The sequence below is a fragment of the Gekko japonicus genome, unplaced genomic scaffold (assembly GCF_001447785.1).
Source record: "Gekko japonicus isolate JY-2015 unplaced genomic scaffold, Gekko_japonicus_V1.1 scaffold65, whole genome shotgun sequence".
NCBI lineage: Eukaryota > Metazoa > Chordata > Lepidosauria > Squamata > Gekkonidae > Gekko > Gekko japonicus.
This window is the reverse complement of record NW_015165832.1, coordinates 405,597-429,771: the sequence shown is the minus strand read 5'-3', so window position 1 is coordinate 429,771 and position 24,175 is coordinate 405,597. Positions and strand designations below refer to the sequence as shown.

General features: G+C 45.8%; 2 protein-coding genes across 2 annotated transcripts in view; one reads left to right on the top strand and one right to left on the bottom strand.

Moving 5' to 3' along the window:
* Positions 1-15,823, bottom strand: part of ABTB2 (ankyrin repeat and BTB (POZ) domain containing 2) — a 240,720-nt gene extending 224,897 nt beyond the window's left edge. The window contains exon 1 of the mRNA XM_015410876.1: positions 14,458-15,823. Within this exon, the coding sequence (XP_015266362.1) occupies positions 14,458-15,325 (868 nt within the window). The 5' untranslated portion in view covers positions 15,326-15,823. The remainder of the gene's footprint in view (positions 1-14,457) is intronic.
* Positions 15,824-16,033: 210 nt separating this feature from the next.
* The window catches only part of CAT (catalase), a 72,793-nt gene continuing 64,651 nt past the window's right edge, over positions 16,034-24,175 (top strand). Inside the window, exon 1 of the mRNA XM_015410875.1 lies at positions 16,034-16,147. Coding sequence (XP_015266361.1) covers positions 16,124-16,147 — 24 coding nt within the window. The 5' untranslated portion in view covers positions 16,034-16,123. The remainder of the gene's footprint in view (positions 16,148-24,175) is intronic.

The following is a 24,175-nucleotide window of genomic DNA, read 5'->3' as shown; positions in this document are numbered from 1 at the left end:
AGAGATTGAATGAGCCATGTTTTAAAGCAACACCCTCCAACCTCTTAAAACTGGGAATTCATCTTTAACTTGGGCCCTACATGTTATATCCTGCAACTTCTGTTGGGACCCACTATAATTTCTTTATAGAAGCTGCATTCAGATGCCACAACAAATCTCTATATATTCTTGATGGGCATAAATATGGTTTATTCCTATGCTCCCATCTCCTTCTCACTCACAGTTTGTGCCTGAAGACTGCCTTATCTAGGAAAAGCTACTCAAACTCCAGTTTGCTGTTGATGTGGGTGCTTGGACCAAACGGAGTTGGTTTCCTTCTCAAAAACTGGGATTCAACCATAGTTTAGAATTTGGTTATTGGAGAGAAAACATTCCCCAGTAGGCTTAGTGGCCTACATTTGAACATCACAGCAAATGGGAGACAGACATAAATCCAGGAAGCCCTTAATCACACACTATGCATGAGAAACAGAAAGGAGGAGGGCAAAGTTGCCAGGCTGAGCAGGGTGTGGGGGAGGGGGAAATGTGCTGTCAGTGACATTGCTACTTCACATCTGGGAAAACCCCAGAAGTGACACAGGGCAGCACTAGGAATTACTGGAGACTCTACAGTAAAACGATAACATTTCTAAATATTTGTAGATCTATCCTACGTCACTTCTGGGTTTTCCACAAAAGAGAGGTAGTAACGTTAGTGACAGTAGGAGACTCTGGAAGCCCTTAAAAGGCTCACAAGAATGGCGAAGAAACAAATTGGTGCAGAGGGAAATAGAACTAGTGTATGCATGGGAACGGAACTAAAAAGAATCTGAGAGATTCCCCCGGCCAAGCTGCACATGAAATGCGTAGGGATTGTATAATGATTAAAGATTCGAATTCCCTCTGCGCCAATTTGTTTCTTCACCTTCGTTTTGCCTTGGTGAAGCCCCCTTTTTTTCACAAGAATGGCACAAGCCATGTTGGTATCCATCATAACTAAACTGTGGTTTACTGTGACATTTGAATGCTGCCAATGTGCCTATCCTTTTCCTATCACTTCTCTGCTATACGTTCTCATTGTTCTTCTTTCTGCTTCCTCTTTGTAAAAGGAAATAAAATAGCATGATGGTGCTCTGGCGTGACTCTACTTTGACTGAAAATGGAACCATTTGTTCTAAATCACTTTCTTCCAATGGTTTCAAAGTAGGCCGTTCAGAGTTGCCAACCCTCTCATGCAGAGCCAGCCCTGTGTACATACATACACTTGAGTTTCTGTATGCTCTATTCATACATTCCAACGAATGTGCATAGATTGGTATCTGCAATCCCACGTCCCACCATGAATCTTTATTCTGCTCACTTAGAACATATAAAAAGGGACATTGTTGGCACTTTAAAGTTATTAAACGGCCCAAATAACAGTATGCCTGCTATAAATCTGCTCTCGTTGTCTAGACGCTTAATTCTGAAAAACTGTATATATCCTTTAATCTGGTTTGTCCCTTTTGAGTTTATGAAACAGTATATCTCTGGCAGACACAGTAACATTTTATGAAACATCTCAATCTGCCAAGCTTGCAAGATCTGTATCAGACCCATAAAAGTATTACTTCATGTACAAACCTCCCACTTTCCCCCCCAAATTCCACAGGCAGCCTCTAAAAGGTATGTTTCCCTGTGAAAAACAATTCTGGAGACTGATAGTGATAAGTTAAATTGTGTATATGCAAGGTAAGCATGTGGGAGCTGGCAAGCATCCAGAAAGACAGGACCTGTCTCTAAGGCAGCATCTACCTTCCCAAGGCTGAAGATAGAGTCCACCAAGCCATTTCCAGGACTCTGTCTCTTTTGCTGGCCAACTGCCTTTCCATACCCAAGTATGTAGTGCAGTGGTACTCAGTCCGTGTTTGCAGAGAGGCACATTCACAATTACCATCAACGAAGAGCCAGCGCTGTCCGAAGACGTTTCCGTGGTCATGTGGCCGGCATGACTAAACACCCAGGCGCACGGAACGCACGGAAGTATCACCTTAAAGACTAACAAAATTTGTGGCGGGGAATGAGCTTTTGAGAGTCTTTAACGTGCTACTGGACACTTGCTCTTTTCTACTGCTACATGACTATTGTATGCCCTGTGTGCCACCTCACCAAGCATACACATACAATAATTTAAGATATAACTATAAATATTAACCATACAGCTATAAATAACCTGAGAACATGTACGTTAGCCAGCCCTAGGGTATCAACCTCTAGGTGGTAGCTGGAGGTGTCCTGGGATTACAACTGATTTCCAGGTGACAGATCAGTTCACCTGGAAGAAAATGGCCACTCTGGAAGCTGGACTCTATGGCATTATACCCCAGTAAAGCCCCTCCCCAAACCCTGCCTTCCTTAGGCTCCTCCCCCCAAATCTCCAGGTATTTCCCAACCCAGAGCTGGCAACTCTAGCCAGCCTTTATGTATTGGAATGAGAGGAATGGCTTGCAAGTCAGACTTAGGACACAAAATGATAAGCAAACTTCCAGTTAATCCTCAACTGTTTATTAGGCTGGATGATTAAAAAAAACAAAAACAAAAAAACCCCACACGTTTCCATATGTTAAAAGCTACTCAAGAGCTGGAATGAGAGCATAGATGCAACAGAGAAAGATGGGTGAGTTTTGGGTCCTTTGTTCCCTCCCTGGCACAAAGCCCGCAGCTCAGGGAGGCTCACAGTTTACCCATCCTCCAGTGGCAGCTGTGTCAAGGTGGGAATCGCCTGCCAGCCACAAGCCTCACTTGGGAGATTGCTTTGCCTATTTTCCTGAAATATGCGGCAGGTGCCGCATTGGGTAGTGGGGCTCAGAAGAGCCAAAGGGGCATACTAAGGAGCCACATGTGGTTCCCAAGTAGCTGAGTATCACCATTGCAGGATATCTCAGCTTACTAGTCACCAACCATCAATGCTCATTTAGAATTCTCCTATCTACCCAAAGCTACTGAGCTGTAGAAACATCAGATGATTATCAGTGCCCACTAATAAGCTATCACATTAAATAAAATACAATTAACTATTCACTTGACCAGCACAGTGGCATTTCCATTATAATATGTCCTTTTTTTCCTTTTTAAAATACTGTGCAAGATCAGCCCCATAAAAACTGAATGCAGCTGCCTTTTGATAGTCCATTATCTAGAGACAGATCTGCATTACTGCTGACTTACATTTTCAAAAGGAGAACAGCCGTGGCTTGTTTTTATGTCCTAGCAACTTGAACTGTATTTTGCATTTGATGCGGTCTAACCTAATCAAGTCTGCATAGCACCTTTTGTGCTCTATCTTAAGCCTGCTCCCAGTTGCAGATTCTGTGGTGTTTCCCCCTCAAGCCCTGCAACACCCCCCCTTTCTTTTTAATGATTTCAAGATATAATCTTTGAAGATGCTTGTTGGCAATGACTACCACCAAATATCTAATGATGAATTATGCTGGTGTCTATATGACGGACTAATAGGGAGAAAGTTAGCATCCCAATTAGCCTTTTCTTAATGAAGAGATCCTGGCTCAAAGAAAATATTATTTTTATAAATGAATTGATTTGCTCATCATCTACACACGTTTTTATATTACCTCTTATTTCACTGATTCCAATTTAGCTTATCATGTTACAAATCAGTCCTTAAGATCTTTAAAATGGTGGTCTCTTATCCAAGTACTAACCGGGGCCAACCGTGCTTAGTTTTCAAGATCTGGTGAGACCGGACTACTGTGAACCATCCAGGTGAAGGCAAGAACAAGAACATCCCACTGAGCTGCAACCAACTCGTGGTGACCCCAACAATGGGGTGTTCAAGTTGAGTGGGGAGCAAAGGTGGTTTGGCAGTTCTTTCCTCTGCATTAGCAACTCCCATCCAAGTACTGGCCACAGTTGTCCCTGCTTAGCTCCTCTAGGGTTGCAGTGCTCATCTCCATTTCAAAGCCGAAGAGCCAGCGCTGTCCGAAGATGTTTCTGTAGTCATGTGGCCGGCATGACTAAACACCAAGGCGCACGGAACGTATGTTCCCAAACATACACTTAAAAAGATTCTTAGCCCTCTGCACCATTTTGTTGGTTTTTTCCACCTTAGTGTTCATTCAGCAAACTCTTAAGAGTTTTGATGAGATCTTCATTCAAAAGACGCTGAGTTTTGGGCGAGGCCACAGTTCAGTGGTTGAGCTCATTTGCATAAAGTCCCGGGCTCAACCCCTGGCATCCCCTGTTAAAGGATCTTTGGTGTTAACGTATGAGGAAAGATCTTTCTCTGTCTAAAACGCTGAGCCATGGCCAGGCAAAGTAGACAATACTTGGCTAGAGGAACCAATAGTCTGACTCAGGAAGCGTGCCCTGCTCGTCAGCCCGCTAGCACGATAGGGTGTGGGGGGATGCCCTCTGCCAGGGGAGGGGGGGAGGGCCCCAGCCGGGGAACACGGTTGCTTCCCCTCCTCCATGGGGGCCTTTAAATAGAGCAGGCCTGTAGCCAGGATTTTTTAAGTTGGGGGGCATTTAAATTTCTTAGGGGGCACTGGCTAATCGAAGTAATCTACTTTCAGATTTTTTTCTAGTTCTGTTCCCAAGTAAAGGTAAAGGTTCCCTTGCTCGAAAGCCAGTTGAGTCCGATTCTAGGGTTGCAGTGCTCATCTCCATTTCAAAGCCGAAGAGCCAGCGCTGTCCGAAGATGTTTCTGTAGTCATGTGGCCGGCATGACTAAACACCAAGGCGCACGGAACGTATGTTCCCAAACATACACTTAAAAAGATTCTTAGCCCTCTGCACCATTTTGTGGGTTTTTTCCACCTTAGTGTTCATTCAGCAAACTCTTAAGAGTTTTGATGAGATCTTCCTTCAAAAGACGCTGAGTTTTGGGCGTGGCCACAGTTCAGTGGTTGAGCTCATTTGCATAAAGTCCCGGGCTCAACCCCTGGCATCCCCTGTTAAAGGATCTTTGGTGTTAACGTATGAGGAAAGATCTTTCTCTGTCTAAAACGCTGAGCCATGGCCAGGCAAAGTAGACAATACTTGGCAAGAGGAACCAATAGTCTGACTCAGGAAGCTTTTTTATGTTAATAACTTCCCTTTAGCTCTGTGGGGCATAACACAGTTTTTCATTGGAACTAAGTTTGAGTCCAGTGGCACCTTTAAGACCAACAAAGTCTCATTCAAGGTATAAGCTTTCATGTGCACACACACTTCACACAAACACAAAAGCTTATACCCAGAATAAAACTTTGTTGGTCTTAAAGGTGCCACTGGACTCAAATTTTGTTCTGCTGCTTCAGATCAACATGGCTATTTATTTATTTGTTTATTTATTCAAATTTATACCCCGCCCTCCCCGCAAGCGGGCTCAGGGCGGCTTCCAATGAAATACCAGTTACTTTACATTAAAATACATAATATACAAAATACAAAATACACCTGAATCTATTTTCATTCGAACTGTTACAAGCAATGCTCCCTCTAAGCCATGGAGTCTTGTGAGCAAAAATTCTGCTTTGTGAGCTACTGACATTAAAGTTGTGAGTGAGTGATCTGGCTACTGCATAGATCAGTTTGCTCTGGAGCCATTTTTCCTGAGCTAAGACAAAAAGGTATGAGCTGGAGGCTAGAAAACTGTGCACTAGCTCACACTAACTCAGCTTAGAGGGAACACTGGTTACAAGTGTGTGTGTGTGTCTTACAAAGTATTTGAACAGAGCCAAACATTATTTCAAGAAAGAATATGGATGAAATTTTTAAACTGCGATTTCTCACAGAATTATGGAAAGTCCGGAGGCACCTGGATCAAGGTGGGTCAGCGCTGCTGTTGCTTCTTGATCTAACAGCTGCATTTGACATGGTCGATTACAGTCTTCTGACCCACCACCTTGCTGATGCAGGGATACAGGAGATTGCTTTACAATGGCTTTCCTCCTTTCTCCATGGTTGGGGACACAGGGTGGCGCTTGGGGAGTGGACTTCACCATGATACCTGCTGGAATGCTGTGTGCCGCAAGGAGAGATCCTCTCACCAATGTACTTTAACATCTACATGCACACCCTCGCCCAGTTGGTCCGGCGGTTTGGACTGGGTTGTCATCAGTATCTACCTGTTGATGGCCGGCCAGCTGGACTCTGCTTCTAATGTTTTGGATGGGGTAGTGGAGGCCGTGGCTAGATAGCTACAGCAGAGCCGGCTGAAATTAAATCCAGTGAAGACAGAGGTCCTGTATCTGAGCCGTGGGGGTCTGGGACTAGGAATTCAGCTCCCAGTTCTTGGCAGGGTGCCGTTAACACCAGCACAGAGGGTGAGAAGCCTAGTGATCCTGGATGCCTCGCTTTCTATGGAGGCCCAGGTCGCTGCAGTTGCCAGGTGAGTCTTCTATCATCTTTGGCTCCTCAGGCAGCTGGTTCCCTATCTCACCTCCCAAGACTTAGCTACAGTGATCCACACAATGGTCACATCCAGTTTCAATTACTGTAATTTGCTCTACATGGGGCTGCCCTTGAACCTGACCCAGAAACTGCAGCTAGTGCAAAATGCAGCAGCATGCCTACTAACAGCGACGTCTGTATGGGTGCGCATTCAGCCAGTATTGCACCAATTGCACTGACTGCAAATTGAGTACCTGATCCAGTTCAAGGTCATGGCACCGACCTTCAAAGCCCTATGGGGCCAGGGAGCCACATACCTACGGCACTGTCTCATCTCATATATGCCCCAGAGAGCTTTACACTCTGCCGAGCAACATCTCCTGGAAGTCCCTGGCCTGAAAGATGTCCACTTAGCCTCGACCAGGGACACAGCTTTTTCTTTTTCTTTTAAGCCCCCGGAGGGTATTTTTTATTGATTTTTTAAACACTACAAAAACTAGAACAGAAAAAAGGGAAAGGGAAAGTTACATATAAGGGAGAAAGTAAAGAACCCACTACTAACTAAAAACCCAAGAGAGGAGATCTCCAACTAGCTTTTTATACTTCATTCAAACTTTTCATCTTTGTACTTCTTATGAACTGTGTCAATCTTTTAACCCTTTTAACCATCCCCAGTTACATTTAATTGCCCAATAACAGTGCCCCCCATCATCCCCTAGAACCAAAGTTCTCAAAGGCACAATTCACAATTACTTCTTCTCTTTCTTCCGCAGTTTGTAGGAACTTTTCAGGGCTGATGCCCCCTGCTCAGACAAAGAGTCCTCACTAGACGAACCAGTTTCCAGCTCTCCACTGGACTTATCGAGGGACACAGCTTTTTCTCTCTGGGCCCCAGCCTGGTGGAACATGCTTCCAACTGAAACCAGGTTCCTGCAGAACTTATTACAATTCCACAGGACCTGTAAAATGGAGCTGTTCTATCCGGTCTTTGTTTGAGGCAGTGGTCATCTAGCTATTTTGACCTCCCCTGCTCCCACTGCCTGCATTGTTGCAGTGCTCATAGCGCTTGTTATGATTTGCCCTGCTCACAGAGACCAACAGAGCATTACCACAGGAGGTACTATGAATCTGCCTTGATTAATTGCCATCTATTTTGACTGGACTGAAACTTGATCTTAAAATTTTACATGTTACATTTGTTTGTTTTTTAAATCCTAATGTTTTTTTTTTATTATGTTGCTGACTGAAATGTTGTGACCCACTCTGAGCACATTTGTGGGGGAGGGCGGGATATAAGCCTAGTAAATCAAATCAATCCCACCTTTCCCCAGCGGTAGCCAACTGTCTCCCCGAGCTCTACATAAATCTGAGGGAAGATGCCTCATAACTCAGCCATTACGGCATGCAGTGTGGGACTCTGTTTCTAAGGTCTCCGGTACGCACTCCGAAATGCCCAGCATTTCACCCTGGTGACAAGAAATGCACAGAGGAGCACTTAACACTTTCATCCAAAGGGGAGAGCAAACCTCTGTGCTGTGTGACTAATGTGTCTCATTTCAAAACCCTTATAGATTCCACATCTCCAGAGAGGCACACCAAAGGAGCAACCACACAATGACAGAGGGCAGGAATCCAGCAGGCTTTGCCCAGGAGTCTGCCCCCCCCCCCCCCCCCCCATACATACCATGGGCAGCATTTGACAATGCAAAAACCCTACAGCCAAGGCTAATAGGTGTGTAGGGGTGTGTGTGTGTGTGTTTACAGGGGCAATCTGAGGCAGCTGGACCCAGCAGTGTGCTCTAGGCCCTGCAATGGGGTGTAGTGCCAAGAGAGTGTACCTAGGAGTGTTGGCTATAATACCTGGGGGGGAGGGGGTGGCAGGGATGCCAGCAGCCCCATACCAGGCTGTTAGCACAGTTTATTTTCATTTATCCAAAACATTATCCTTTCTTCCTCAAGACTGCTTGCCAGAGGGCCCCCTGCCCCCCAGCCAGGGAGAATGTACACAACTGGAGTTCAGGGGGTGGGCCGCTTGGGTAGGGCAGGATATAAATCCCAAGTAAATAAAAATAAATAAATAAAAATAAAATAAATGCCAGCTGCCCCACTGTGCTCTGTGGAACTGCTGGCCATGCAGCCATGGCACCCATTACTTCGCAGGACTGGAGTCCTATGCAGCAGCAGAAGCAGATATCCCGAAGAATAGAGCCTCTGGCCATGGGCGGTGGATGTTTGACCCCACTGGCATGGCTGCAGCCTGTGCCGGCTGAGCTGGCTGCAGGGACCCACGTGGATCCTGACATTCTGCCATGGGGCTGCCATCTCACCAGTTCCAGCCCAGCTCCTGCAACCTCCTGACTCAAGCAGCCATCCATCTGGCTACTCAACCCCACTCACAGGCATGCTGTGCTATGGAGGACTCCCCCCCCCCATCTCCCCATGGCTTGCAAAGAGACAAGGGTCATACTAAACACCTTGTTACTATTTCTCCGCTGCTGTTCAATAAAGCCTGGGATTATCAACAATTCTCTCCCTGTCTGTTTTCTGCTGAGCAGGTGAGACATGCTTTCTGGCCCCTCCCACCCCCACCCTGACTCAGGCAGCCATCCGTCTGGCTACTCAACCCCACTCACAGGCATCCTGTGCTATGGAGGACTCACCCACCCCCATCTCCCCATGGCTTGCAAAGAGACAAGGGTCATACTAAACACCTTGTTACTATTTCTCCGCTGCCGTTCAATAAAGCCTGGGATTATCAACAATTCTCTCCCTGTCTGTTTTCTGCTGAGCAGGTGAGACATGCTTTCTGGCCCCTCCCACCCCCACTACTCTCTGCTCCAAGTCCTCCTCCCTAGAATGGGGGGGGGTGAGCTTTGACTTTAGGAATCTCATCCTGGATTCTATGTTGTCTGTTTCTGAGGTGCATGAGAACAGAAGGGAGGAGGGAAAGTTGCAAGGCTGAGCCGGGGGGGGGAACAGGACATGGGGGGCATGGGCTGTCGGTGACATTGCTACTTCAGCCTCCAGGAAAACCCTCGAAGTGACACAGGGTAGCACTAGGAATTACTGGAAACTCTATGGTAAAACAATAACATTCCTGAACATTCATAGGCCTATTCTGCGTCTGGGGGTAGTAACATTAGTGACAGTGGGAAACTCTGGAAGCCCTTAGAAGGTGCACCTTAAAGAGTGATGACATGCAGTGTCCTCAGAGTTTTCATTTATTTATTTTTATTCATTCATTCATTCAATTTATACCCTGCCCTCCCCACTGAAGCAGGCCCACGTAGTTCACCTCTTTAGACATGTTGGAGATAGTTGCACTACCCACTCCGCTGCCTGCAGTTCATTTAAGGAAAACACCACTGGTGGGTGGTCTGCTTTAGTGTGGGGGGGCCCCAGGTCTCTGAGACTCACACTACCCCACAATAAAAAGGAAAGATTCTTGCTCCAATTCAGAGGCCCCTGCAGATGGTTTTTTTCTTAAAAATCCAGGAAAGCTGAATGCAGAGCTCTCACACTGGGTATAGATTGCCCATAGCAGTATACCAACTCTAGTGCCAAATGGTGGTAATTAAATATTTTACAATGCCATAATGTGTCAGTACTGAATTAAAACAATGTCAGTACCAAGAGAGGGAAATAAAGAATGTGTTTATTCATTCCAGTATCCTGAACAATCTGGAACATGTCTATTACATTGAACAGACATCCAGAGTCAATCCACTGTAATAAATCCGTTAGGAGTGAAGCTATAGTGCTTCCTAGTGCTTTTCATTCCAGGGTTCCCCCCCCCCGTTTAAGTACAACAAGATCATTCATCTTCCAAAGTGCAAGTAATAGTCAGAAGATTCACTAGGTCTTTCAGCACGACCAAACTATTCGTTAACACAATAAACACACTCCTGAAACTGAATTAAATGCACATGTAGGCACAGGGAAGGAGAATTTATAACTAGATAAATACAATGCTGTAAGCCTAAGAACACTTTACTGGCAGTAAGACCCATTGAATAAAATGGGACTTGAGTCAGAGTAGATCTGCTTAGGATTGCTCTCTAAATGCTCTAAAGAAGTACACAACAGCCAAATACATATACCAGTTCTTCCCATGACAAATCACTGCTTTGCATACAACTCTCAAATGTAACATAACTGTGATCACTTAATGTTTTGAATATTTATAACCATTCCTCTTCCTGCCTATTTATTTTTCATGTAACATGAACCTCTGTTCTTTCACTTTGGTCTTCAAGAAAGAACTTATTTCCTCTAGGGGCTTTCCTTTTGACATGTCAGAAGACACCCCCCCCCCCGACAAGAAAGGTTAGATGGCAATAAATATCTGTGCCACCATAGCTGTAAAATAAACTTCCAGCTAGTAAGTACAGGTGGAAGACTAATTTCGGGAAAGCTTCTAAATTACAATAGTTGGCATATATTGACCTCCCAAACAATATGGAAAAACTCTAAGAGGCTTCCTTGTGGCTACCTCAACATACGGCAGCCACAGGACAAAAGCTCAGTTACTTCTGAGTTCCAGCCTCATCAGCTTGCACTTATGTGCAAGTCTCTGCCATGCACTGAATTCAGTTCAAATTTTGGTGTGCCGCTAAAGTCTTGTCGCTGTGCCAAAATGTGGATCTATGAAGAATCTGGGTGTGGCAGTGCACTGGATGAGCCTGTCAATGGGCTGAACTTCTTCCCACAGCTACCATAGGCTGAGAAAGCTGTGACAACATGCCTTAGTAAGATGAATGAAATAGCCACATTATTCTGTTGACCAATTTCCCCTTCCCTAAAGGAGTTTGTCATCCCTTTCCCCCCTCACAATAAAAAGCAGAGACGTGAAATGAACAAAGCAAAAAAGAAAAAAGTCAAGCAAGTGTAGAAAATCCACAAGGAAACTAATGAGAGCCAACTCTATAAAGCATGGTGGAGGCAGGCAATGGCAAGCTGCTTCAGTTTCCTCCTCTAGATACTTACATATCTGGATCCATGCCGGATCTGTGCAGCTGAGAACACTTCATCAATATAAATGTGGTTAAAGAGAGTAGGACTGATAGCTATCTGAAGCATCCAGGCCACCATAATTCATTCAACAATTCTACTTGAAAAGGCAGCAAAATCTGATGGCAGAGTTGCATTTTTCCAGCTGTAGGAGCACTTGGAAAAATCTACATAGGCTGAGCCAGGGGGTGAGTCACACGGGCCGGAAAATACGGGGTGGAAGTGTGGCTGTTTGCCCCGGAGCAAACTAACGTGCGTCTGCGCCATCAGACGTCCCCTCGAGGTCCCGTGGTTAGGGGGGAGGTGCTGATCACAAAGAAGCAGCGCGGCAAACGGGGCTTTGTTTTGGTTTTAAACTGAAGTGTGCGCATGCGCCGTTGGGTGCTTGTGCGCATCCCGTGGAGACTTGGAAAAAACCCTTTTTGCATGTCGTACCCAACCCCCACCCACGAACCCCCTGCCTGTTCCATGGTCTTTCCCTTGAGTCCCCGTGTCGTCGTCACGCCCCCCCTCGCCCCCGGCACTCGTGCCTTGCCCAGGAGGTGATGCCGGCGTTGCTCATCCCAGGAAGGTGCCTGGGGGGGGGCTGGTGCGAAGCTCTCTCTCCCCCTCCCCCACAATGACTCGTCTGCTCTTCTTTCCTCTTCATCTGAATTGCGCTAGAAGAGAACGGCGCTGCTGGGAAGGGAACCCCGGGGTGGGGTGGGGGACACACACTTTTTTGTGACGGGACATGGGTGGGCGCCAGATGCCACCGGAAATGCAATCAGATGCCCGCCCTTGCCCCGCGGTTACCAGAAACTAGTACCTCGAAGGTACTAGTTTTTAACTGCACATCTTCAGAGGGAAGCCTCGGGTTCGCCATGGGAGCTTTACGCTTCCCAGATGTTGTGGTGTGATCGCGCCCGGAAAATCCACCTATCATCCGTCTCAGTAGTGTCGCTACTGCTCCGTGTGACCGCAGCCATAATTTAAGAGTTACTTCATAAATCCCCAACTGTTATTCAGGATGGACAAAAGGAAATACTTCGTTACTCCACAAGTGATTAAAGTGTGGAATTTCCTGCCATAAAATATAGTGATTGTCACAGGCACAGACAGCTTTAAAAGGGGCTTAGAACAATTCATGGAGGATAGATCTCTCAGTGGCTACTAGCCATGGCGACTAAAGGGCTCCAGTGACTAAAGGGAACTTCCAAATTCAGAGGCAGTAAACCTCTAAATACCAGTGCCAGGAGGCAACATCAGGGGAAGGCCTCGGCCTCTATGCCCTGTTGTTTGACCTCCAGAGGAACTGGCTGGCCAGTGTGTGCGACAGGATGCTGGACTAGAGGAGCCACTGGTCTGCTCTAGCAAGGCCTTTCTTAGGTTCTTAACTTGTTTGAGCCTATAGGCACCTTTGGAATTCTGACACAGGGTGGTGGGCATAACCACAAAATGGCTGCCACGGGGGGTAGAGTCACATACAAAGGAAGCCCAAGTGTAGGGGAGAAGAGAGGCAATTAAAATACAGTGGGGAAAGAGAAAAACAAACAAAAAACTACTGAAACAATGCAATTTTCATCTGCAAAGCTGGTCAGATCTTCAATGGCCAATCAGAAGCCTTGATGGGAAGAGCCCCATTCACTCTCTATAAAGACCTGGTGGCACCAGAAAGGATCCCTAGGGATCCCTGCTTTAGGCAGAGACTTTGCCTCATCCAGCTAAAATCCCCGCACAAAGAAAACCAGGTGTCAGAGGGAGTGATTCTAGTGTCCCTGGCACATAGTGTCCTACATTCAGGGGATTTTTTGGGTGTCTGTTTAGAGGAGCATTCCACTCGGATACCACACCTTCACTATGAAGCAGTTATCATCTACGGATTGGTTTACCACATCAGCTGTTCCTGAGAACAAGGCCAGTGAAACAAACAAAGCATTAGTCATGACAAGTTTTTGTCCCATTGTTTTCAATGGCGCTTAGTAATACTTCAGCTGAATCAGAGTTTTCATTTCCCTGTAACAAATGAATAATAATTGCAGTTTCGTCAAACAACGGAGAAGAGATAACGTCTCCTTGAAAATACCCAGGCACTTCCCCAGCTACCTAGAAAGTAGTTATCAGACAACATAGATAAGTATCCTAACACAATGTCATCCTAATTACACAAATGCTGTCCTCACCTATTTGGTGAGTTTAAGCTAATTTGTTGTACTTTGCACATACACTTTAAATAGTATAACCGCTAGTGCTACCATCCACAGTTCAAAGAATGGTTCATAAGAACAGTTATGTTTCTTATGAAACCAAGAACTTTTGTGACCGAGACAAAGTCTCCAAAAGCAGCTTGCAGAACAACAAAATAATGAAATAAAGGGGGGGGGAATTCCCATTGCTCGCTGGAATCATTTGTTTGTTTGGTGCCTCAGAACTCTCAGGACCATGAACTGTGTGACTGTAAGTCAGTCCTATTGAACCTATTTCTGAAGACATGTATGTTGGAGCAAGCTGCATCTCTGCAAATTGTATCTCAAGGGGGGGGGAGGATTTTTGAAAAAACCCAGTTTGAATGGCATCTCTTGTCCAGAGTGCCTGCGAGTCCATTCATCAACAAGCTAGCACCTTGTGGTGGGCTTAGACCAAAGAAATTCTGCATAGCATTGCACTGTCACAAAAGACCCTGAGGTGGCTTACAGAGATAAAATATTGAAATGAAGATACAACAAAACCACACAATAGAACAAGTCACCAAAACAGAACAAAATGAACAATGAACATGGAGACACTTCGTCAAGTATAGACCAGCAAGTGAGTATGTGGAGTCACAAGCCCACCAGATGCTAGATTTAGAGGAGAGTCCAATGTTCCCTCTAAGCTCTGGGGTCTTGTGAGCGAAAATCCTACTTTGTGAGCAACTGGCATTAAAGTGGTGAGGAGCGATTTGGCTGCTGCATAAATCAGTTTGCTCTGGAGTCCCATCCTTCCTGAGCGAAGACAAAAATGTGTGAGCCGGAGGCTAAAAAACTGTGAGCTGGCTCACACTAACTCAGCTTAGAGGGAACACTGGAGGAGACCCATTCCCGGGATGGAAACTTTCCCACGTGAGCTAGCCCTTACCATTAGCGTTCTTCCCGCAGATGAGATGCTCATAGGGCTGCAGTACTCCCCACAGCTCCGCGTCGTTGTTGATGACCATCTCTAGGACCTCGGCTGATATCTCACTCCCGCCGCCGCCGTCCGGGCTCTGACTGGCCAGCACCCGGGCCCTGATCTCCTCCACCAGGTTCTCCATGCAGGACGTGAGCGAAATGGCTGCGTACTCGTGAATCCGGACCGAGATCCTGGTGTCCACCATCCACCTGAAAAACCTTCCCACGGAAAAGGTGAGGCCACAGCGGGCCGACTTCCCTGTCCTCAGGCCGTCGCCGGCGCTCATGCTGTAGAGCGAGAGGGCCTTGACGGTGGCCAGGACGCAGCTCTCCGAGAGCGCCCAGCTCTGGATCAGCTTGATGGCGCTTTGGATCTCGAAGCGCGTGCATTTGGAGTGCATCACGCTCAGGCGCTGCGCCTCCCTGCAAATCCGGATCAGCGGCCGCCGGAGCAACATCGACAGCCTCCGCACGGCGTCCGGAGTGAAGTTTCTCTTGCTTCCGCCGCCTTCCCCCTTCCTGAGAATCCTCCCGACGTCTTCCTCGCTCCACGGGAATTCCTCGAGGTCCGGGAGTTTGGCACATTTGGCAAAGATGTCGGCGACTTCGGGATCCTCGGGCAGGACAGTGTTCACCGTATCCCAGCTGTTGTTGCGACTGTTCATGGAGCCCGAGTAGTACCACCAGTTGCCTCTGTGCTGGGAGGATGCGAAGGCTTGGGAGTTGGACTTGGAGGAAGAGAGGCTAAGGGACCGGCAGGAGTCCCCTGCCCCATACCCGGAGTCCAAGGTTAAGTCTTCCAGGGTCTTCAGAGTAGAGCTGTATATCCCAGCCATAGGAAAGAGCGGCGACCCCCCTCCCCTCCAAGGCGCAGGACGCGAAGGCGATCTGCCTGGATCCAGGGAAGCCAGAGTGAGAAGCGGGTGCTCCCCCCGAAACCAGCCGGTCCCACGTTCTCACAGCCCCGCGCGAAAGGCCACGGCGAGCCTCCTTCGCTCCCAAGGAGTCTTCAGGTTCTCCTGGGTGTCAGCTGTCTCCATTCCACAGTCAGGGTGAGATCATTTAATTTCCGCCTTGAGCAAGGATGGAAAGAAAGCGCTGGGGCCAGGAGGAGAAGCAAAGGGGGGATCCGCAGGAGAGCTCTTCGCGCAGGCAGGCAGGGCTATTCCCCAAGGGGCCGGCGGAGTCGGGAGGCTGCGAGCGGACGCAGGTCAGTCAGGATGCGGAGGTAAACTCGGAGCTATCCGGGAGGCACGCAGAGAGGGACGGGGAGCAGGCGGCGAGGCTACCCGGGCAGCTGCCGTTGCGCCGGCGATTCTCTCCAGACACTTGCCGAAGCTTTGAGCGAACTTCTCCTCTGCTGGTCTGCGGGCGCTCCGACCGCAAGCGGCATGCAAATGAACTGCTGGCAAACGCACCAATCAGCGGGCCCCTCGGAAAGAGGGGCTAGACCTGCCGCTGAAACGCGAGCTGGGCGGCCTGTGTGTAAATTTCACGCCGCTGATAGGCAGAGCGAGGAAGACGTCGAGGGGGCGGAACAAAAACAAGCAGCCTGAAGAGAAGAAGGACGGCGGCGGGGGAGACGGGAGAAGGAGGCCTTTGGTCGGGAGAGTTGTAGGAACAGTGCCGTCGTCATGTCCCGCTTGCCCGTAGGAGAGGTAATGAAACGACTTGCTAGCTTAAGTACTGCGTCTGCTTGTTCTTGAGCCCCCTGTACAGAGTATGCATTGCTGACCTTGCAGGCTGGGCCTTCAACGTGGAAGCGCATGTATTCAGGCTGTTCCAGCTGTGCACGTTTACCTGGGAGTTGGTGTGTCCCATTTATTTTGCTGGGATTTGCTTCTGAGTCTGTGTGGAATCAGGCTGCTCGGTTTTTTACGTAAAGTGCAGCTTTCTGTTGCTTGTTCGCGTACCTGCATATTCGGTTGCAGCATTTGCTTTCGCCAGAATGTATATTTGACTTGGCGATTTGCCCTTTCGTCCATTGTGCTCTACAGAAAGCATGCCCAGACTCTTATGTTTGGTTTAATTTGGCTGAGGCTGTTTTCTCACAAAAGTGCTTTTAGGCTTCTTTCACCTTCATTGAGCCGTATGTTCAAGTGGGATGTAAAACAGTGGCAGAACTGAATGCACATTCCTGTCAATGCAAATTTTACAAGTTGATCTGTGGGAAAGGCCTCGGGCAAGGGGAAAAACTCCCACGAGGGTGCTTGATAGTCTGCAGTGAATTGCTTATTAATGCTCCCAACTGTAGGCCAGTGGGTAGAAAGCAGCCTCTTGTGTATGTGAGATGTAAATTTGGGGGTGGGGATTGTGTAACATTTTGAGAAGATTAATTTTGCAGATGATGATACATTAGGAGTGATAGCAAACACTGTTGAAGATTAAAACTACAATCAGACTTGGATATATTGGGGAAATGGGGAAATGTGAACAAGATGTAGGGCTTCACAGGGTGTCTGTTGTGGGGAAGGGAAAGGAGTTTGTAAGCTGCACTGAGACTCCCTTGGGTAGTGAAGGGTGGGGTATAAAGCCAATCTCCTCTTTGCATCTGAATAGTAAAATGTTATATGTGCATACCAGATGGGATACTCTTGGGAGTAGTGGCCTGTGTGAATGGGATCTTGGGGTTTTGGTGAACTACAAATTGAGTATGGGTAGCTAGTGTAATGCAGCAGCAAAGAAGGCAAATTCAATCATAGGGTGTATTAAAAGATGCATGGTGTTTAGGACATAAGATATGATACTGCCACTGTATACTGCCCTGGTTAGACCCCATTTGGAGTATTGTGTCCAGTTCGAGAGGTATTTTTATAGAAAAAGCAGAGACTATACAGTAGGTGCAGAGGAGATTGGTGAGGATGATTGGGGTCTGGAGAATAAGCCTTAATAAAGAAGGCTGTGGGAAATGGGACTATTCAGGTTGAGGGGGATATGATTGCTCTTTTTAAGTACTTGGAGGGCTGTCATTTAGAGGAGGGTGGGATGCTGTTTCACTGGGTAGTGGTGGGTAGGACTTATAATAATGGGTTTAAATTACGGACAGGGAGGTATTGGTGGGAAATTAGGAAAAACCTTTGACAATAAAGGCAGTTCAGTGGTGGAATCAGTTGCCCAGATATGTGGGTTTTCACTCCTTGGAGATGTTTAAGTAGAGTGGACAATTATCTGTCAGGGATACTTTAGGTAATCATGTGCAGTACAGGACTGGATGGTCTTTAGAAACCTTCCATCTTAAAAAAAATTCTATAGGGTTTGAAATTTGCTTCCCCCTGTTTTTTAGCATATAGTGGCAACTTTCAGAAGTGACATGTGGATTTAATGATATTTTTAGCATTGTTTATAGAACTATTTCGGCCACCATAAATTTTAAAATAAAGATTTTTTTTCAAAGCTATGCTGGAAACAACCTCATAAGCAATTATTTCAAAACTGAACTTAATTCTTAAAGTCATTGTGCATAAGCTTTTAGTGAGTCTGTTCCTCCATTAGCAAAACAGAATATTTTGGATGAAGAAAATAGCACCTGGTGTGATAATGACTGGGTGAGGGGAGCAAGCCAAGAAGGATATGGTAGCTACAGGACAAAATTACTCTTCTGGGCAAGCAAAGAACAAGTTTCTGTTGTTCTCAAAGAGCCATAGTCTTCTCCTAGGGCAAAGATACATGTTCTTGAAATTCAGTCTCAGTATTTGTGGAGACTCCCCTCCCCATATTTGTCATTGAAGCAAATGCCTTAATGAATGATATTTCCTGTAAGGCTACATAGACCCATAGGGCTTTGAGAGTCACATTAGATGTTTAGAAAGTTTAGGTAGGTAGCCTTGTCGGTCCACTGTAGAAGAGTTAGATTTGAGTCCAGGAGCACCTTAAAGATTAGCAAGATTTTCAGAGTAGAAACTTTCAGAATAGAAGGGCTAAATTGTCCCCACTTTTTGGAGATCTTCAGGAGGTGCTACAAGGCCTGCCTGTTTGTCCAGGCTTTTGAGGGGGGTTGAACTGACAGACATCTTTTAAGGGTGGTGTGCAAATTGGGAGTTTGCTATTTTGTTTTTGGTTTTAAATTGGAAATGTTTTTAACTGTTATTTTAAACCACCTTGAACCATGAGGGAAGGCAGGATATAAATGTTTTAATAAATAAATAGATTCAAGTCCAGTAGCATCTCAAAAACGATTTTCAGGATTCAGGCTTTTGAGAGTCAAAGTTCGCTTTGTCAAGGGAACTTAAGACTGTTGAAAGTTTATTCCCTGGAAATCTTTAAGTTGCTCCTGGATGTAAATTAACTGCCAGTGTCATGCTAAGTAGTTATGAACCCTCCAAGCCCATTCAATGGACTTGAAAGTGGTAACTGTTTGGGATGACAGGGTACAGCACTGATCTGAAAATGTAAATGATATTGAACTCAGTGGAACTTACCTCTCCATGAATATGCATTGGGATCAAGGTGATAGTCTCTGCCATGGCTGGCATACATAAACATAGATTGTCAGCTAATTGGATGAAGGCCCCATGCCAGAGCCTGAAGGAGGCCTTTGAATGGGACCTTGACCTTGAATCAGGTATGACACAAGGGATTTGTCTCACTCTATATGCAGTTTGATTTTAGCCCCTGCTATTAACTTTTTTTTTAATGAACACTTTGTTTAGTTTACCTGGCATGTACTTATCTGATACAAGAACGCCACCTTTTGGTAAGACTAGACTTGTTTGAAAGTTGAGCAACAGTAGCTCCATCACATGGAACATTTTGTTTCTGTTTCCTCTCGCTGTTGTAGGATACTCTGAAAAAATGTTGAATCCTAAAAATAAGTGTCACACAGTCTACTTTTTTTTGGAATGCAACTATCATACAAGAACACCATAAAAAGCTATCAAAAGAACTGCAGTTCTCCACATATCAATTGCATTTGGGTGTTAATGGGGCACAAACAATCTTATTCCTAGAAACTGTAGCCTGTAACACATTCCCTTAGTGTGTTTTAGTTAGCATCTGTGTGGCACTCTGGAACAACCAAAGTGTGTTGCTTATGTTATCATGCTTTAATCCTTACAACAAGATCACTATTGTTGGGGGAAGTCATTATTCCCACATTACAAATGTGGACTGAAGCCTCTCTGAGACCTCTTCATTAGAGGTAGAATGAGATTTGAACCAGTAGCCTCCTAGCTGCTATAGTATACTACGCTACATCTTCCATTAAGGACTAGGTATGCGCTAACAAAATCTTTCTTGTTCCACATGTGCTACTAAATTCTCGGGTGAGTGGGTGGTTTTTAATAGTTTTACATTTATGTCCCTAACTGGAAGACAAAAATTGGCCTTTATGGGACATGCCAAGGCCACCTGCAGATTCAGTTATTTTAATGCACTCTTTGTGGATTTGACAAGAGTTGCTGATCAGGAATGCAGTGGGCCACGCTATTGAGTACTACAATGAAAGGTTGAGCTTCACTTATGCTTTGTGCCAGTGAGTTTCCAAGTCCAATTGTAATGTTGGTTTTCACCTTTAAAGCCTGAAATGGCATGTGACCAAAATAATTGAAGGAACACTTTCTCCTATACTTCAACCTGAACTCTGACTGGTCTTTGGGTGAGGGTTCACATGCCACTGTCCTTGGAAAGAAATTCTCTTTGTGCAGCTCTGTTCAGAGAAGTTCCTATAGCCAGCTTTCTGAGTTTGTTTTGGAAACTATCTAAAAGCTTCCTATTGTTTTGGAAACTATCTAACACTGCAGGGTATCAGAAACACACTGCAGCCAGGGAATGTTTCATTGAATCTTCCATTTATTTAAACTAAGTTGTCACCTACCTTATGAAACTCTTTGGTTGTCTGGAAGATAAAAATATTAGAATAAATAAATAGTAAAATGTTGCTCAACTAGATAATTGGAACTGCTTCTTCATTTACATTAAGAACTGTTTTGGTTGAGATTCATTATGTAGCAGTGCCAAGTTTTATTGGATTGCACATGAAGCCTTCCTTTTTTTTTAAGCAAATACTTTCAGATAACTCCTCTTTTGACTCTTTAGAAAACATTTGACTCTTTGTTGTAAGTGGTGTATTTAGACCATTAACATTTCTGATTTTTGCATCACATTAAAACTTGTCTGTATTTCAATTAAATCTGAACTGTACTTAACAAAGTCAACCAAACAGGAAAAATATTGGAAACCAGTAAACTTTAACAACTTTGAACTTTACTGTGGCTTTCTTAGGCAAGAGCTTGCTTCATTAGAAGCACAAAGATGAACAAATGTTTGGGGACAAGAATTTCAGGGACATACCAGAACAGTCCCACTCTTGTGCAATGTTCCCTCTAAGCTGTGGAGTCTTGTGAGGAAAGTTTCTACTTTGTGAGCTACTGGCATTAAAGTTGTGAGTGAGCGATTCGACTACTGCATAAATGAGTTTGTTCTGGAGCCCTCCTTCCTGAGCGAAGACCAAAATGTGTGAGCCGGAGGGTAAAAAACTGTGAGCTAGCTCACACCAACTCAGCTTAGAGGGAACACTGCTCTTGTGCTAAGAGCTCTTCTGCTGTTGTGGAACATGAGAGTATCAAGGCTGAAAGGCATGAGTCTGAGGAGGAAAGATGTGATCCCTTAGAGTAGACCCTTTCCTTGGGTGATGGACCAATGCCCTCTTGTACTGAAGATAATACCCCTTGTGTTTGGGTGAAGGTTGGCTTTTGGTAGTGGATGATTAATTTATTAGGACTATAGAGAGAGGAGTCTGACAGACATTTTGACTGCATGGTGACTTGCCTGCCTGGCACAAATGTGGCCATCGCACACTTTCTAGGTAGGTTGATAATGCTGGGGAGAAGTCAGCAGTTGTGGTGCACATTGGAACCAATTACATTGGCAAATGTATTTATGTGGCCCTAAAAAAAAACCCTGTAAGTTACTAGGCAAAAAACTAAAGGCCAGGAACTCAAGGGTAGCATTCTCAGAATTGCTATCAGTGCCAAGTTGCAAGGCCAACCAGACAGGCACAGATTAGGGGTTTCAATGTGTAGATGAGAAAGTGGTGCCGGGAGGATGGGTTTAGATTTGCTAGGTGCTGGGGAAGTTTCTGGAACCTGTACGAAAGAGAGAGGTTTCACTTGAACCAAAAGGGAACCAGGCTGCTGGCAATTAATATCAAGAAGATGGCAGAGCAGCAAGCTGACAGGAGTTGGCGGAGCCTCCAGTTTCAGACAAGTCAGTCCAAAGGGACTACTGTGTAAACACTCAGGGTAATATTGATTGGGGGAACGGAGTACGGTTCTTTTGCTCAGCGCAGCCTGGGCCGGCCCGCTGCCTTGCATGGCCCTGGGCAGCAGCCGGCTTCCCTCTAGGCAGCAGAGTGGTGGGAGTGGCTCCCTCTCAGCTGAGCACCTGCTGGCCTTTCCCTTTCCTCCCTTTCTGTTATTTCTGGGTCACAGGATGAGGGGTCAACTGGAATTTGAATGGGGAAGATGGTGGGACACAACATTCGAGCAATGGTAGCCTGCCTCTGTGCCCGCCTGGAGCTGCTGTGACCAGGACTGCATGCCAGGCCCAGCACATCGACGTCCCCAGGTCTTGCACTTCCTGGGATTCTGGGCAGGTGAGTTCCAGGCACCGCAGGATTGCCTCATCAAGTCCCAGGCTGGGGGAGGGACTCTCTGGCTGTTCCCAGAGGGCTGGCTGGGAAGGCCGGGTGTCTCTGTGCCCAGACAAGAGAAGTATCTGTCAAGTCTTTTTCCTCAGAAGAAGAAGGGAGTGATGATGTGCTAGAGCTGCTGGGGCAAATTTAGATCCCCCACCTCTAGAAAGGTTGAATCCTGAAAAAGGAAGCGGCATAAGCGATGTTGAAAAGCTGGTAACGTCATTCCCTAGCCTTCTTGGATCTGTCATATTAATAACATGGAAGTCAGTGTAGATCCACATAAGAAAATTAGAGCTGGATATATCAAGATCAAAATGGCAAGAAAGGTGCCTTTCAAAAACTGAAGGATATTTTAGACTAAGAAAATAAAAACAAATTTGCTTTTAATGAATTATTTTCTTATTAATGGTTATGCAATCAATTATAAATAGAAAAAAAACCACTTCCTAAAAGAAGCTTGAGGATGATTAAAGGAATGGACTCCATTTAAGTTATCCAGGATGGGTAGTATAGGCACCATAACAATTAAAATGCCAGAATTCTGTTTCTAGTTTTTGCACTTTCTTTTCCTATTCCACAGAGAATGATAGATAAATCTCTAACTATATTTAATTAATTTATGTGGATGTGGGGTTGGAGAGTAGTAATCTGCCACTCACCAGTGAGAGAATCAAAGGGGACTTCATCTTACAGATGGATGCTATGTGATGGAAGAAAAAGTTAACTGAGGCAAGCTTATGCTATAGTAACAATGCCCAAAATATATCACCCAGAAAAGCAAAATTCAGTAGTCTGAATCAGTTCTCATCAACTAAATTTCTCAATAGTTACCTATTTTTGCATTTTTTATTCTGTTTCTGCTATTTCTGGGGAGGAAGGGATATTGATGAAGAAACCGGAACCCAGTCTAGCTGATCACTGCAATATTTCCATCTTACATATGTTTTCAAAAAAGCTTGTAAAGGATGCTCCCACCTCACTTGCCTTCTCTGACACATTTGGGTCAGTAAACATTAATTTTACTGTTGCTTTGTCAGAATGGGCTTTTTGCCTGGCTACTTATCAACTATGTCCTTTATTGAGAAAATGGCTGTCAACGTTTGGTGATGTTCCAAAATTAATATATTTTGGAAATTAGTTGATGAGGCACAGCATTCCATGTCAATATTTTGGAAAACATCTTTTGCTTTCTCCTTGGCAAAAGACCTAGTAGAAACCTAATGATGAAAGCCAAATGTGAGCTGTTCTTTAAGAGTACTCAGTTATAAGTGGACTAGCAGTAAAGCCCGTTGTGAAAGCAATACAACGAGATCTAGAAAGAGGCTCTGGGGCAGTGCTCTGGCTTTGGGCAAACAGTGTCAATTTGCTGTGGTGACCTCAGCAGGGTGTAATGACAGAGTCCACTGTTTTCTCCAGAGGAACTGATCTCTGCTACCTGAAGAGCAGTTGTAATTGTGAGTGATCTGTAGCCCTCACCTGGAGATTGGCAGCAATTGTTACCCAGGACAAAATGGCTGGTTTGGAGGGTGTAGTCTATGGCATTCTACCTGTCTGAGGTCCCATCCCTCTGCAAACCCCACCCTCTCCAAGCTCCACCCCTCAAATCCCCAGGAATTTGTTAGCATGTAGTTGGCAACCCCATCTCCTTCCCAGCTAACCATCAACCTACCATTATCTGCCCCTTTGACTTCAGCTGACTTCTGCCCTCCCTTCTGCAGAGCAGTTGTATTTCTGAGTGCTCTCCAGCCCTCCCCTGGAGATTGGCAAAAATGGTGGGACTGACTGGTTTGGAGGGTGGAGTCTATGGCAGTGTACCTGTCTAAGGTCCCACCCCTCCTCAAACCTCACCCTCTTCAGGCTCCATCCCCCAAATCTCCAGGAATTTCCCATCTGGAGTTGGCAACCCTATCAGGATTGGCCCCAATGTGTTTTCTCCCAAAGGCCAAAGTAGGTGACAGGACCAAGCTTAGTTGCCTACCAACAGGCACTGAGGAGAATGTAGGGTTGCCAGCTCTAAAGAGGGAAATACCTGGAGGTTTGGGGGGTGGATACT